The sequence below is a fragment of the Megalopta genalis genome, chromosome 2, assembly GCF_051020955.1.
Source record: "Megalopta genalis isolate 19385.01 chromosome 2, iyMegGena1_principal, whole genome shotgun sequence".
Taxonomy (NCBI): domain Eukaryota; kingdom Metazoa; phylum Arthropoda; class Insecta; order Hymenoptera; family Halictidae; genus Megalopta; species Megalopta genalis.
This window is the reverse complement of record NC_135014.1, coordinates 29,514,096-29,529,199: the sequence shown is the minus strand read 5'-3', so window position 1 is coordinate 29,529,199 and position 15,104 is coordinate 29,514,096. Positions and strand designations below refer to the sequence as shown.

At 42.1% G+C, this 15,104-nt stretch overlaps 4 protein-coding genes across 6 annotated transcripts; 2 read left to right on the top strand and 2 right to left on the bottom strand.

Annotated features, from left to right (window-relative positions):
- The first annotated feature begins 32 nt into the window (after nt 1–32).
- Nucleotides 33–3,177, top strand: LOC117229858 (armadillo repeat-containing protein 3). Its single transcript, XM_033486718.2, has 10 exons — nt 33–157; nt 232–556; nt 644–811; nt 871–1,074; nt 1,146–1,308; nt 1,372–1,490; nt 1,574–1,732; nt 2,106–2,344; nt 2,435–2,599; nt 2,766–3,177. The coding sequence occupies exons 2-10, from the start codon at nt 257–259 to the stop codon at nt 3,175–3,177; spliced, it is 1,929 nt and encodes a 642-aa protein (XP_033342609.2). The 5' UTR covers nt 33–157; nt 232–256.
- Nucleotides 3,137–6,740, bottom strand: egr (TNF superfamily member 12 eiger). The gene is made up of 5 exons (XM_033486721.2): nt 6,375–6,740; nt 5,338–5,876; nt 4,826–4,940; nt 4,347–4,664; nt 3,137–4,266 (listed from the first exon to the last, which is right to left on the bottom strand). Exons 1-5 carry the CDS (start codon nt 6,738–6,740, stop codon nt 4,096–4,098), a joined length of 1,509 nt encoding a protein of 502 aa, XP_033342612.2. The 3' UTR covers nt 3,137–4,095.
- A 3,765-nt stretch (nt 6,741–10,505) lies between these two features.
- On the top strand, nt 10,506–11,926 carry Syx8 (syntaxin 8). Its single transcript, XM_033486727.2, has 5 exons — nt 10,506–10,644; nt 10,718–10,912; nt 10,995–11,251; nt 11,319–11,411; nt 11,491–11,926. The coding sequence occupies exons 1-5, from the start codon at nt 10,610–10,612 to the stop codon at nt 11,649–11,651; spliced, it is 741 nt and encodes a 246-aa protein (XP_033342618.1). The 5' UTR covers nt 10,506–10,609; the 3' UTR covers nt 11,652–11,926.
- Nucleotides 11,016–15,069, bottom strand: LOC117229857 (uncharacterized). 3 transcript variants are annotated; one of them, XM_033486717.2, is made up of 11 exons: nt 14,904–15,069; nt 14,589–14,752; nt 14,104–14,498; nt 13,891–14,047; nt 13,577–13,813; nt 13,384–13,510; nt 12,919–13,303; nt 12,562–12,842; nt 12,368–12,499; nt 12,012–12,288; nt 11,016–11,290 (listed from the first exon to the last, which is right to left on the bottom strand). In XM_033486717.2, exons 1-10 carry the CDS (start codon nt 15,005–15,007, stop codon nt 12,033–12,035), a joined length of 2,238 nt encoding a protein of 745 aa, XP_033342608.2. In that variant the 5' UTR covers nt 15,008–15,069; the 3' UTR covers nt 11,016–11,290; nt 12,012–12,032. The 3 variants fall into 3 exon arrangements, with proteins under 3 accessions (XP_033342608.2, XP_033342607.2, XP_033342606.2); XM_033486716.2 differs by lacking the exon at nt 11,016–11,290 and adding an exon at nt 11,594–11,736; XM_033486715.2 differs by lacking the exon at nt 11,016–11,290 and having other exon boundaries at nt 11,917–12,288.
- Between the last annotated feature and the right edge of the window lie 35 nt (nt 15,070–15,104).

Sequence of the window (15,104 nt, the reverse complement as noted above, 5' to 3'; positions counted from 1 at the left end):
TTCTAAAATGTCAAGAGCAACCGGTGCTTTTGGCGGCTGCCGCTGCTCTCTCCAAATACGGCAGCAAAGCCAAAGAGAATTTAGAAGTGTTGTTCGATCTCGACATTGTGGAGAGCGTGATTCCGTTGATCGAACACGAGGATCTATTTATCCGAAGGTTTTCTTTCGCTTATTATTTTATTCGATTTTTAACGAAACCACCACCACCGCTAATCGTTATCGGGAACACAGATTCGCAGCGAAGCTACTGGCAGAAATGATCCTCATTCCCAACGTGCGCAACTTCCTGCTGGAAACCACTTACTACATCTCCTATTTCGCCAATGTGCTGATGTCCGACAAGGACGTGTTCATGCAAGAATTCTCCTCCTGGATATTGGCGGAAATATCAGGCGACCTGTTCGGTGCGGCACAGTTGCTGAAAGTGTGTCCGCGGCTGAACTTTTTGTTCGAAAAATTTCAGTCACCCGACCCGGACGTTAAGAGGAACAACTTGCAGATCCTGCTGAACTTGTTGCAAGATCCTGTTGGCTCGAACGAGGTCTTGCAGACAAAGGTGTATTAGGATGAACAGTTAGATGCAGCACTTCTAACATTTCCCTAAGTGTTCTATCGCGTTCTTGCTTAACTTCTGCTGTTTCAGGATTTTAATTTGAACCTTATATATGATCTGTACAATTCGTCCTACGTCGAGATCCAAAGACTTGCCCTGAACATAACAGCCGACATAGTCGGCAGGAATCAAGACGAACGGTTGCAAGAACTTTTCAGACGATCGAACGGTCTTCAAGCTCTGCTGAAGTTCCTGGATGTAAGAAAGGATTGCGCGTGTTCCCGTAAGATTTAATAATCACGTCTCTCTCGGTTTAGAACGACGAGTGGCAAGATCTCCACGCAGAGGTACTCAGGATCCTTTGTTCGGCGTCCGATAACACCGCGACGGTGGAGCTGCTCCACGACATAGGCGGTATCCGGCAAATTCTGAAGTACAAAGAGGACATAGCGCACTCGAAGCTCTTCATCGAAGCGCTGGACGTAGCGGTCCGTCTTGCTCGCACACATTTGGGCAGAAAGGTGAACTCCTAAAATCCGAAAGTCTTCGTTTGGGTCTTATTATTCGACTCGACACCCGTTTCCTCTTGTAGGCTCTCTACGCTCACGGCATCGTTAATCATTTGTTGAACACATTCGAAGGCAACATGCCAGAGAGCGTGTACGAGATCGGTTGTCACGGAATCGGCATGATGACCCTTCACCCCGAAGCTGCCAAAGAGCTGATCGCCAGCAGTTGCATGAAGAATATCTTAGGTAGATCAGATATTAGATATTTCACTCGCTGTTATTTTTTCAACAAGCACGTGCATATCCTAGATATATTGAAAAACGAATCCTTGAAATGGAGTACCAGACAGGCAGCCATGTTTGCCTTGAACCAACTGCTCAAATGCAACGGAAAGAATGGTCAGGATTTCTTAAACATGCAGGGCCAGGTATTTTTCATTATTTATTGCTCGCCTTATCGTTTAAACGCGTTGAAAATTCTATCAAATGACACGTTTCAACGTTGCTTCAGAATTATCTCGTATGGCTGATGAGACAACCCGTGGGGAAGGTTCCTGTAGAAATCCTGAACGGAGCCATCGAATGCCTGACGACGATAGGAAGAAGTCAGTCTTTGCGCAGTGCAATTATCACTGCGGACGTCATGGATGCATTGTGCGCGTCCTTCAAAGTAAACCGTTTGCGGATTTATAGTAAAAATAGTTAGAGAATTACTTAACCTTTTAGGCACGACGCGCCACTATAGTGGCTTACTCTAGTAGCTCACTCGGTCATCGTTTGAATCAAATAATCGTCTTCATATGCATTGTTTCACACTTCTTTTGTCTTCACATCGATTTACAATATACAGACTTATCTTAACAATATAACTGTTAACAATATAACTGTATCTTAACAATATACAGACAGAATATACAGAAACTCTGTACAGTACATATCAGACTCTGCCGTCCAGAGAAATAGCCTCGCACAGAATTCAGCCGTACCTAAAAGGTTAAAGGAACATTTTTAAGAATCAATAAAAATTCCTTATCATTTTTCAGTTAACATGCCCAGCGACGACCGACTACAAGATCGCTTGCTGCAATGCTCTCTCGACCCTCTGCGTGGACCAGCTCGGAAGATCTGTTTTCTTGAAGGTCCACGGGCCAAACAGATTATATAATCTGTTATGCGACGTCGGCTCGGTTCCAACAAGGAACGCAGCCACCCAGACCATTCAATTGTTATGCGCAGATCCGGTTCTGGCCAACGCTTTCGTGCAGGCCAGATATCTGAATTAGTAAGCGTTCTCCCTCCAATTCCTTCGGTATTCAAGCGGGAGATCCGCGACCGTTCTATGAAACTAACCGATGAAAATGCCCGGGACAAGCATGCTGAAGAACCGAACCACCGCGAGAATCGTGCCCTCCTGGGACACGTGCATCGAAGCGCTGTTCGACGCCCATCTGCCGATCAAGTTTGCTTTCACCGGACGACTTTCGTTACACGACGTCACCGAGAACGGATTCTATGTTCTCCGGAGAAACATCTGCCCGTAGGACTAATTCTTCTAAAACCTGCTTACCGGACTACTTGGCATGTCAAAGTATCAATGTCGAGATTCTGGTTAAAAAGAATTCCGAATCGACATCAAGTACTCCGGCCTGCTTCGAGAGGAAACAATTTCTGAAATTGCCTCGACGTCTCGATTTTGCAAACAGGTTTCCGATATTGGACGACATCTTCCGATTCAGTATCTGCCCACTGGAACCCGTTTACGTGGTGAACTGTGTTCGCTCCTACCTGCCGGAATCCCAGGAAAGATTACGTCACTCGATCGGAGACGGTACGGTTGTCGGTTTTAATAGAGCATCGATCCGCGTCACGGTTTTTTATCTTACAGAGGATCTTAGCGTCGAAAACGGGGATAAGGTCATCCGACCTAGAATATTTCTCTCCACGCAAATAGAGGGTCTAGGGGAGGATCAGAAATTTAGCGGCTTGCAATGCGACATCTGCTTGCACAATTACGTGGAGCTGTTCAAGTGCAAGCTCGACGCCGCAGAGACGAAACGCGTGTACGCATCGCCGGTTATAAGATATTCGAGTCTCGTTTATTATATTCTTCGATAACCATTGCACATCGTTCACATAGAGCATCCCAGGCGAAGCCGGGATTGGCAAACATGAGCTTCGTGGCTTCACGTGCTGTAATGTTGGCCAAATTCGTGGCCAAGCAAATGTCGGGACCTGATCAATTTATCGACTGTATCGATCATCAGCTGGAAATCCATTTGAAGGAGATCAAAGTCGCCATAGAGACTAGTGTGATACCGTTAGGCTCTTTGCGCATCGGTTCGTACCTCGAGAGGGCCTTGCTGTTTAAAGTTATCGCGGATAGGGTGCATCTACCCGCTGCTTTGGTACGGGGAGAGTACGGGAAGGCTTGGATCGAAATAGCTGTGCCCGAAGTAATACCTGAATTTCTTTGTGATACAGAATGCTCTATTTGAAAATGTCTTTCGCCACAGATGTTCAAATAAAACAGTCTGCATTCGATGCAATGTAAAAAAGAAAAGACTAACAAAAGAAACAACTTTGTAGACAAAGGACCCAGCCGAGGAGACGTCGTTCCAGCCCTACATAGCGGGAAACCCGTCGAGTCCGGAATTTCTAAAGTTGCAAGTACAGAAGTCGGCGTACAAACATAGCCCGGTGCCCGTGGATCATCGTCAAACGGCGTTCCCGTCGAAGCTGCTCAAGCCGAACTTCATCGTCGACCTGATGCACTCGCCCGGCGATCTCATCCCGATAAACAGTCGTCGGGCGAGGTTGTACCGTGAGAAGGCATCGATTTGCCGGCGGGTTTGCCGTGACACACCGAATCCCGTTTCTGCAACGCGATAGCTTACTTGCGGCTTACGACGACGATTATAAGATCAGTTCTTCTCGCTCTCACTCTCGCGCACTCTTTGGATCGTGGAAAATCAAGAACACATTGTAAAATTATACCGCGGTAAAATAGAGAAACGTCGCTCAATGTCACGTCGGTCATGGGATATCCCCTAACTTGACCACACCGAAGAAACTGTCTATGTCCTCGAGTATGGCGCCCCGCGGGGATTCTTCGATCTCTTTAAGGGTCAAAGAATCGTTCTTCCTGAGCAATGTCACCTGGGCCGAGAAGCAGGATTGATCTATCTTCGTACCGGTTCTGGCCACCTGAAATGCGAGCAAGTGAAACGAAAAGTGTTTTTTCCGTCGACGTATATTCCGTTCACCGGCGGACGAATTTCACTCACCGAGCACTGTAAGATTACGCGATCGTTCACCTCCAGCCTGAACCCAGCCGCGTGTACCGTATCCACGTAATGGATCTGCGCGTAGACCAAGTACAGCCCGTTGTTGTGTATTATGAGGCTGCCGTCGTTCTGCATATGGAAGTGTTGCATCAGCGCCCCGTGCATCCAACCGGTGGCTCGCCACGCGGTGAATATCCTGTCCCTGTGACATTGTCCGACCGCCGTCAAATTGCAATTCCTGCATCTGTGCCGGCAATCGCTAACACCTGGCAATCGGCTATCGGCGCTGTAATGAGCAGCGAGGGCATGTCCGGACATCTGCGAACAGCAATGGATCTTTAACCGTCGCCCCTGTTGGTCGACTTCCCCGTGTACAGTGATATTCGAACGGTTTCATTGGCCGAGGCATCGATGTACATCGGGTTGCCGCTAAAAGGCGAGACTTAAAAACTACTCTCTCTCGAGCGACGTGTTGTTACCTCCAGACTCTGCGCGGGCTCTGTCGACTGCGTCTCGACAAGACTCTGTGCATTTGGATCCTGTTGATTCCCCATTGCAGAATGAGCATAATGTCTTTTGCTCGAATGCCTGGCCCTGAAAAAGAAAATAGTATATATACTATATAATATACTATATTAGAATAGAGTATAGTAGTATATATATATATATATATATATATATATATATATATATATATATATATATATATATATATATAGCAGCGGAGCTTCCATCTCTCTCTCTCTCTCTCTCTCTCTCTCTCTCTATATATATATATATATATATATATATATATATATATATATATATATATATATATATACTACTATACTAATATACTATATATATACTACTATATAATTAAGCGTACTATAGCACACGTTAATTGGACAGTGATTCAAAGCCAATCTTCTAATCGCGATTAAAAGAAGTTTGACCTTGAATCTCATGTTCAATTCTCCGGAAAGGTTTTCTAGCACGGTTCCCGCACCTGATGTATCTCTTCCGGCCCAATTTCTTCCGGGGTATCGCCTCTTTGCTACCTGGAACGTCTCTTTTTTGTTTGGTACTAATTTTTGGTTGTTCCCCTTTCTGTTCAGAAGACTTCTTCCCGTCCTGCTCTTCCAAGCTATGACCCTTTTCCGGATTCCTGTGACCACCATCTCGGGTACTCGCCGTCGAATCCTGGCCATGCTTAGCCTCAGCCTTGCGGACCGCTGTCAGCAACTTCATCATCGCCTTATCGGCGCTCGGAGGCTGCGTAGGAGACGGCACTGGCGCGATCGTCGACGGATAATCCGGGAATTCGGAGGGTCTGGCTGCAAATTTCGGCGGCGGTAACAGGAAGAACGAACCGGCCTCGTTGCTGGGAGAAGAAAACGCATGACGTTCCGTCGAGGTTGAACCGGCACCATCGTCGTCGACATCGTACGCGATATCGTAGTCGGCGTTGCCGATGTCCGCTTCTCCAGAATCATCGTCCTCGTCGTCGTCGTCGTCGTCCTCGTCGCTCGGCTCGCCGGCATACAGCTACGCTCAGAATGATTTGAACTTTTATACCTTGTCTCGATCTCGGGCATTCGAGGGACCGCAGGGAAATACAGCAGATTTAACAGAATCGTGTTTGGTCGCGGTAAATTTGCCGTTCGCTTAAATTCTGTTGACTCTCGGTTGCCTAAAGAGATCTTCGAGCGAGGTATTAATGTGCTTGGGAATGGACGAAACCATTAAAATCGTATATTCGCCTCGGTAGATCGAGCGCGGTACATTTTCTCGGCGATCGGCGGGTCGTCGAACCGTTGGCGAACGGACGAGCAACACGTGGTCCCTCCGCCTATCATCGACCTCTTGTGTCATGCAGCCCACACCCGATAACCCGATTTCTCGTTTCGATGCACAAGATTCGGGCTATCGCGTGTGCTTCATTTATATCGGGATTCACGAAGTTCCCGAAGGTCACCGTAACACAACGACATATGTACTGAGATCGATGATCTTTTTTTTAGATAATCCGCGTGTCCAGCTCACCTGCTCCTCGAACGCTTTCAGCTCGTCCAGGAGATCCTGCTCGAGGAACCGGTGCTTCAAGGTCTCCACGTCCCGCTTCAGCTCCTCGATCTGCCTCGCATTCGTCAGGGAGCAGCGGAGCTTCCACGTTTCCAGGCCCAGGCAGAGAACGGCGATCGCGATCGCGAGGACACTCAGAAGAGTGTGCCTGCGAGGCCGGAACCATTGCTTGTTGAAGCCCTGCTCGAGCTCTGACTGCGAGATGCTGAGGTTCTCCCTGGAGAAGCTGAGAAATGAGCGCGCCTCCTCCTTCCCGCGGACATCGTTCATCAGTTTCTGCTTCAGCTTGACGGCTCTGCTCTCCTCTTCCGGTAGCACGGAAGTCATCTTGATCGGTACGAACGTCTCACGGTGCTCCGTTTTACAGATCTCGCTGGATGGTGTTGCACGAAAATCGTGACCGACACGCAGCTGACACGGTAGCCGAGTCTTTACATCACATCCGGCAGGGACATGATGATAATCGAATGTGTAAAAGTACCGAAACGACGAAGATCCTCTTCTCTGAGACTATATACGGGTCACCGAGCTTAGAAACGAGTCATGGAGTTGACATCGAAGGTCCGATTAGGTCGACGGAGTCCATGCTATCGCTCGTCGAGCTCTTATCAACTGGCGTGCCCGTCGGAGAGCCGCGTGTTCGCGTCTCCTCGGCCCGTTAGCGATGACACAATCGCTAAATACGCTGCGATAACGAGGACCGCATACTTGCACTTTCTCCTTCTCCGGCAGTTCACTGTCATGGGACGAGCGTCCAGCCGCTAATTGTATCAACCGGCCGTGGATGAGCCGTGCACAGGTACCCCGCGCAAGCGATCCGTCCTCTTAATGATTTCTTGCGCGCCGCTCTCATCCGACCTCACAGATTTCTAGACACCGCCAAGATCAAGTCGTTAAATGTCCCGCATCCTCTCTCTCTCGACCTGGCCCTCTTTAAAACCAGTCCGGTGGGTTTTTTTCTTGAGGAGAGGAGATCCGCAGGACCGCCGCTGAGAGAATATCGAAGTTTGGACCCCTTTGGACCCCCTTCGACCCCCCGGGGCCCCTCGCCACGGTAACCCTTCCTCGCTTTTGTCTCCCCTACTCGTCTTTTCGCCGAGTCTCGAAACCTCTCGGTCGGTCGGTCGGTCGGTCCCGCTCGTGACTTTCAACTTTTGTTTCCTCTTGTCTTCGTTTTTTCAGCGCGAACGCCACGCACATGCCCGCGACCACCGGGCTAAGAACGTTTCTGCGAACATGAATCGTTGCGGGGTAATTTTGAAAATTTCTCGGGACGCGCCGATGTTGCGTTTCGGATCGAGGGAATTCTCATTTCTGCGAAGAACACGGTGTCTGACAATTGCTGCTGTTCGTGAGACCGGCCAAGGCACTGTCTTAAGTGGGCAGTCCCGAACGATACAGGTGAAACGACGATTTGGCGCGATTTGTTCGAGACCGAATCGAGGAACTGTGAAGAACTGTCAAGCTGTCGACCGTACGAGTGGGAAGCAACCAACTTATCCGACAGGCTCGAGCATACTGATTGTCGGAAGCAGAAAACACGTTCGAGTTTATTACAACAGCGCCTTCGTTCCTGGATCTCGGTGGCGTAGATCAGTGATCCATCGTCGAGACGCAGGCTCCTCGACCGGTACAATAGCCCCCCGCCATCGATAAATCTATCAGGACCAGTGGATCTACTAATTAGAGAAAATTACACATTTTTCTCCTTCCCGTTTCAAAAACACGAGGAAAATTCCGCTATTGACATTCGAACTTGAAGTCCGTCCGATTCCGCAGAAGTCGTGTGCGAATCTGTTCTAAGAAAAGTTAATTTTGCAAGTATTTTTAATTCGAATTTAATTGGCTAACTCGAGCGAGAAATTAGTGTTCCGTTTCGTTTGTAATTTATTGTTGACGTCGCGCGTCGTATCCGTTTCGTCTACTATTTAGCCATATTTCTCTCAGAATACACGCTTGTTCCAGGAAAGGCGGCAACCACATGGAATTCTATCGTGTGCGCCCAGGAGACATCTCCGATTCCGAATTCCTTCGAAGCGGAGCGAATTTGATACACAGCGGCTCCTAAAATCGTCGGCGGCTGTGAGAACACCCCCGTCGGAATTGCTTCAAGAAAGTTCCCTTCTACGAACATACGAAAATATGCGGCGTGCATGTATAATTGTACAGTAATAATTATCCGAGCGGCACCCGTCTCGCGAGTTCGCATTAAAATTAACCACGTATTACGTGGAAGCGATCCTCGGGATTATCAATTCGTAGAAGAGTTCACGAATGTCGGATGCCTACGCTTTCGCAACCGTGTTATCAGGAATTCTACAATTGCAAACGTAATTAGTCACCGTGCGACCATCGCGGCCGCACGTGTGCCATTAACGCTGTAATTGTGTCTTCCCGCGTAGGAAGACGAAAATTCGTGATCTGGATCAATTTACTGGTTCAACGAGCCGAAACACACTGCCAATTGCTTCATACGGTCTTTCCCCTTATTTCGTCCGATCTGCCCACACGTTTCTTCCACGACTTTCATGCGTTTGGAGTACCGAGAAAAACGATCTTAAATGCCCCGTTTAAACGCTGCAATTCCTATAGATTTTTCAAGCGTAAAGTCAGCATAAACAAAGGTTCTCTCTTTGGAAGCTGATGCGTCTCTGTAAATGTTTCGAAATTGGCAGATTCTTCTCATTCGAGACAGAGTTCTGTATGCTTATTTTGGGCGCGAACTTAAAAGCTACGAAAGTAGCTCCCACGTTTAGGAACGAACGATACCCGAACTTCCGGTGACGGGATACATTACGAGCAGTAACCAGCATCAATTGTTTTCTCGCGTGTGTAAATGATTATTCTCTCTAACTGCTTGCATATTAAACAACCGCCTTCCTTCAATAGGATAATAAGGAATCAGATATATGTAAATACATTTGTGGATGTGCGATGTATGAAACGTGAATCGTCGATCGTGGGTGGATTTGAACCATCAATCGACGCACCACAGAATCGATCAGCTAAAGTCTCTGCTAAATATAGCGTCGCAATTGACCAGGGGTTAGGAGTCAAATTCCTGTTTTAGGGACCATATTATGTTGCCCGTTCTCTTTCGTTTTCCTTCTATTTTATTTTCAATAATCCACTGAACAGCATCGACATACACACATACTTCTATAGGACATCAACCAACGAAACTAGTCGTCAGTCATCTTGATATTCATCAAACTTGATATTTGATAGTCATCAAACTTGATATTCATGTACTATAAGCTATTACTGCAGAATCCAGTATAGCGTTCTCGGAAACAGTATGCGACCAACAAGAAAAACATGAAACTGTTAACTGAATATGTAACAGGTCAAACATATCAGCTTACTTTAACATCAGAAGCGCTTCTGGCAAAAACGAACACGAGACGTGAAGAAAATCGTAAGTATATATAATGTTGTTATTACAATACATGTTGCTGTGGCAGTCATAATCGCGAAACAAATCGCAATCTATCTATCGTTTAGTAGATTTAACTTTAGTGTACAACAAATAAAAAAATCTCAATATAAAAGCAGTAAAACATTATTTTTTATTCCACAGTTCGAACGATTCTGTAGTTCTTCTCATAAGATACAATGTAAACTCCGGTAAGAATCAATTGCTGGATATCATCAGTGGCGCCTCTTACGACGAAAAAATGAAGCTTCGTTCAGGGTCCATGCAGCGCCAATTAGTAAATCGCAAAACGCTCAAACTTAAAATTGAAGTGAATGGTCTATCTATAAGGAATGATTACAGTGTACATTTTTGTGATATGTAAATCTGTGTAAATCGTTTATTGGAAACCTATGTAGTATCTATAGTCCGTATACATTTTTTCCGAAAATTTTCTTTTCTTTTTATTAACATACTTGTATTTATGCAGTTTCCTATGCGAATTAGGTAACTACACAGTACATAGATAGGTGTGTTGTATACAAAACATTTCAGAGTACACATTAAAGGCACAACCGACAACCTGTCTCGCTGACGTTTCATTTGAACATCATATTGGATATTCAAGATCGTGTCACAAAAACATTATTCAAATTATAGAATATTCATCTATATTTATATAACTTAAAAAGCCACACCACCAATGTGTTATTGTTGTATGTCAGTGTAATACAGACACAATCTCCTTTACATCAGAAGTGTGATTAATAATTCTTCGAATATGGCACCAGTTTATACAGATGATTCCGACCCATGGTAAAGATCGTAATTTACGCAACCATTTATTTTTCCCTAAATTTTGTTATCGATATCTTTTACCTATAAACAGGTTAACTGAATATGATGCCTGTGAGGATCAATTTAGAGCCATTATGGAACAACTCACAGCACGCAATAAACATCCAAAGGCTTCAAGAGCTTATGCAAGCTTATCTTCTAATGTACGAATTCTTCTAAAAAAATATAGCCAAAATGTGCAACAACTTAAAGTTAAAGTTGACAATGCGTTAAGATCCAAAACTATGTATCCTTTTCTCTAACGATTGACACATATTTTTGTCGTTGTCATTTTATACAAATGCTTTCCTTAAAATATGGATATACAGAACTATTGAAGAAGCAGAACGTAGAACACGTCAGATAGAATTATTACAGAGTAAAGACGTACAATTACAAAGGCTTTACAATGCTCGAACAGACAATTTTACATCTTCTCGCACAAATTTGTTTACTTCCTCAGCATCAGCATTTGCAGATGGTGGCACAACTTCTTGGGCGGCTGATGACGACGACGATGAGAAACTCATAGATATAGAAGTGTCTGTTACTGATGTAAGAGCTCAGCAGGACAGAATTTTACAAGGTATAACTGTGATAGCTATGTTTCCTTGTATCTAATTCACTGAAAATTTCATTTTAATTTTTTATAGAGCAAGACAAAGGATTAGAAGAATTATGTAAAGTCATCGCAAGGCAAAAAGAAATTGGTCAGAACATTAGTAATGAAGTAGATCATCAAAACGGTAAATTTCATTCAAATTCATTCGTATTGTAAATAAGAAAATATAAAAAGATGTGCTTCAAAATATGGTTTTTACACAGAAATAATCGACAATTTGGCTGATCACATGGATAGAACTGATGAATCATTAATTACCAAAACGCGACAAGTACAAAATATCAGTTCCAGGGATCGCACTTGTGGTTATTGGATAGTAATAATTCTCCTATTTATTTCTATTGTCGTCGTATCTTTAGTATAAATATAATTGAGGAAATTCCATTGTATGTAAGTTTCAACATGCATTTAAATTGTACAGGCTTTTAAGCATATGAATAGTAGATGTTCTGTAAATACATGTAAAAATTTCACACTTAAAAAATGTTTTATTCTTTTAAATATATACTAGTTTAGAAAAATTAGTTCTACTTAAAACACAATATACTACAAAGAATTATTGTATAAGTAACTAAACATTGTAACCACAGAAGATCGTATATATCGTGTTATAATTAAATAAACTTGAATAACGAAAAACAGAGGTTTATAACATTCATATTTATATAAATTACATTTTTTAATTAATTGTACAAAGAAGGAAACTAAGCTTCTTACACTATACCTTCGAGACTTTTGGGTTTTGTTAATGCTTTACGGTATTAGATTCTAACATACTGGCTTTAACATCTAATCCAATATTTATCAGAAGTGCTTTTGGATTAGGATCTCTTCCCCTGAATTGACGGAAAATTTCATTCGTTGACTGGCTTCCTCCTAAAGCCATAAACGTTGAACGGTATCTGTTACCAATTTCCTTTACTATCGGCCCCGTTAAATCTTTTGACTTCTCTTCGAAAGCATTAAATAAATCGGCAGCAATCATTTGTGACCAAATATTGCTGTAACAAGAATTATTTTGATCTCATAATTTTTAAACTGTTTACTTTATGTATTTCTTCAATGCTTCTTATATTTTACCTGTAATATGCAGCAGCGAAATCTCCACTAAAAATAATATCGAATGAACAGATGTGACAATCTTTTTTATACGAAGGTATAACAAAGTATTTATTCCAAATGCGAATCATTATATCGTTCCAAAAATCGTCGCTAAAAATAAAAAAGAAATTATTTAAAGTATTATCAATATTTATTACTTCAGCTAATCTTACCAAGAATGCAACTCCAAATCGAACCGCGACAAGTACAGTTCTTTACATAAATTGAAACCAGCTAAATGCGATTTTGTACTTCTTAACATTTTGATCATATCTGCAGGTAATGGTTCTCCCGTAACATCATGAGAAGAGATTTGTTGTAAAACTGATGGTTCATACAACCAATTTTCAAAGAAATAATCAGAAATAAATACTGCGTCCCATTCTACGTTTGAATTTCCTGATATTTCTGCATTCTCGATTCTTGTACATATATGTTGCAACATGTGTCCAAACTAGATAACAAAATTTACAATTATGAGAATTACGTGCAGAGAACCTATTTATTGTTTTTACAAAGAAAAACGTTACCTTTTGGAAAAGAGCCCTAACATCTTTAAAGTACAGTAAAGGAGACTTTTCTCCAAGTGGTGATTCAAAGTTAAATATCAAAGCGACCAATGGTTTCGTTCCACTTACTCTGCTCCTATCTTTCAGAGGAACCATATAACCCAAATTATGCGATACCCTCACTTTACCATCGTTTCTTTCATAAGGATCCAAATAAAAATGCCCTATGGGGTTAGTACTCGATTCGTTTAGATCAAAAACATCGAAAAATTGAACATCGTTATGCCAAACATCTGGTCTTTTGTTTTCAATGATCTTTATACTGAATAACTTTTCAGTTAACTCAAATATACCAGATAATACTTTCGACAGTGGAAAATATTGTTTAAAATCGTCTTCTCTGAACCTATTAATTGAATTATCATTTAACAATATTAAATTTAAAGTCTCCACATTCTACAAAGTTAAAGTTCACTCCACAATTACTTGTATGTACTAAGTTGTTGTTTCTTTCCCCAAAATGCTATATCCCAAAGCTGAAACGCTCCTTCGGAACCTCTTTCTTTTGCAAATGCAGTTAGTTCTTTGATTTCAACTTCTTGGGCTGGACGAGCTGTGAAAAAGGAAGATTCAAACATTATTCGTTCGTCATTTCCATTGATGATCATATAAATTTTACCTGTTTCCAATAAAGTATCTAACACATGATAAACATTTTCTACATTTTTAGCCATTTTGGTTTCCATACTTAAATCAACGTATGTTTTGTATCCTACTAATTTCGCAATCCTCATCTTTTGATATCGAATCTCTTCCAGTAAAGTACTAGTCTGTATAAATCGGTCTTGCAATACTGATGCTTTGGTAACATCTGCTTCCCAAACTCTCCATCTCAGTGCATTGTCAGGACAATATTCTAATTAGTGTGTAACAATTAAACATTTTAATTTGATAAAAACACTCAAGACATGTTTATTATACATATTACTATACCCATGAATGGTTTAAAAATGGAAGGATTTAGTGTTACTGTCCAAGGGCCAAGTTTATATTGTGTTGCATCTGTTGCCGTAGCTTTTAAAAGCTCTTCTGGAAAATCTTTCACAGTTGAAGCATCTTTTATTGTGAATTTATATTGATTTATAGCTACCTATAAAAGAGGGTATCAGCCAGTCATACTATGTTATTTTGATTGTATTTACCAACCTGCAACCTTTGCGAATATTCCTTTTTCTTTCTGAATAATATATGTACTAATTCTGTGAGCACATCCCTGTCTCGCTTACTCAAATCTAACCCATTTAACTTTCCTTCTAGTATAAATTTATTCAAAATTGCTCTGTGTTCTATGCTCAGTTTAATATTGTCATTGTTCATGATATTTTTGCATGCCTGATAAATCGATACATTAGTATATCTACTACCCAAAGCTTTCCTGGCACGCTCATGAATACCTAAGTAACATTCTGTGGGCATTCCACTGTGATTACCAAGGTATAATATTTTTGCAATGCCCCATGTAATATACAAAGAAGTATACATTTGTTCTATAGGATTCAATACATTTTGAAATAAATTTTCGGCACTGACATTATTGTCATCTGAAAGAAAGTTTTGTTTTGTTATGCAATATGAACTACTGCTGAAAAGTGTCAGGAAATGTTATAAGAGAAGAGAAAACAAAAAATTACTATTTAATTCCTCCCCTGAAGATTTCACTTCATTTTCGAAATCTAAAGCTTGTTTCCCGATAGCTGCTATACATTTCTCCACCGTGATACTATCGAATTCCGGATATTTACCCTCTTTCAATAAGGGATCTTTCCCTTGCAGATCTTCTCCGATTTCTGGAACACTGTATTTAAACACGTTGAAACATTAACAAGAAAATCTTTTATGAACTCTAAGTATTGAGAAACATCTAGTAATACTTGTATGTTATATTTTAAAAAAAATTATTCTACAAATTAACCCCTATTTCGAGTGATATACTTAACAATACGTACAGTACTAAGAAACTATTGCGTTTTGGAATTTTCAGAAAAGAATTATTGGACAATATAGCTCTCCTCCCATAGAACGCAATTAGTTTTGCGTTTTTTAAAAACATCGTGGCTTTATAGCTTTTTAAGTTGCATTTTCCAGGCCCGGCCAACTAACTGCAACCTAAAACTAACCACGATTACTTCGTCATGAATTACATCGTG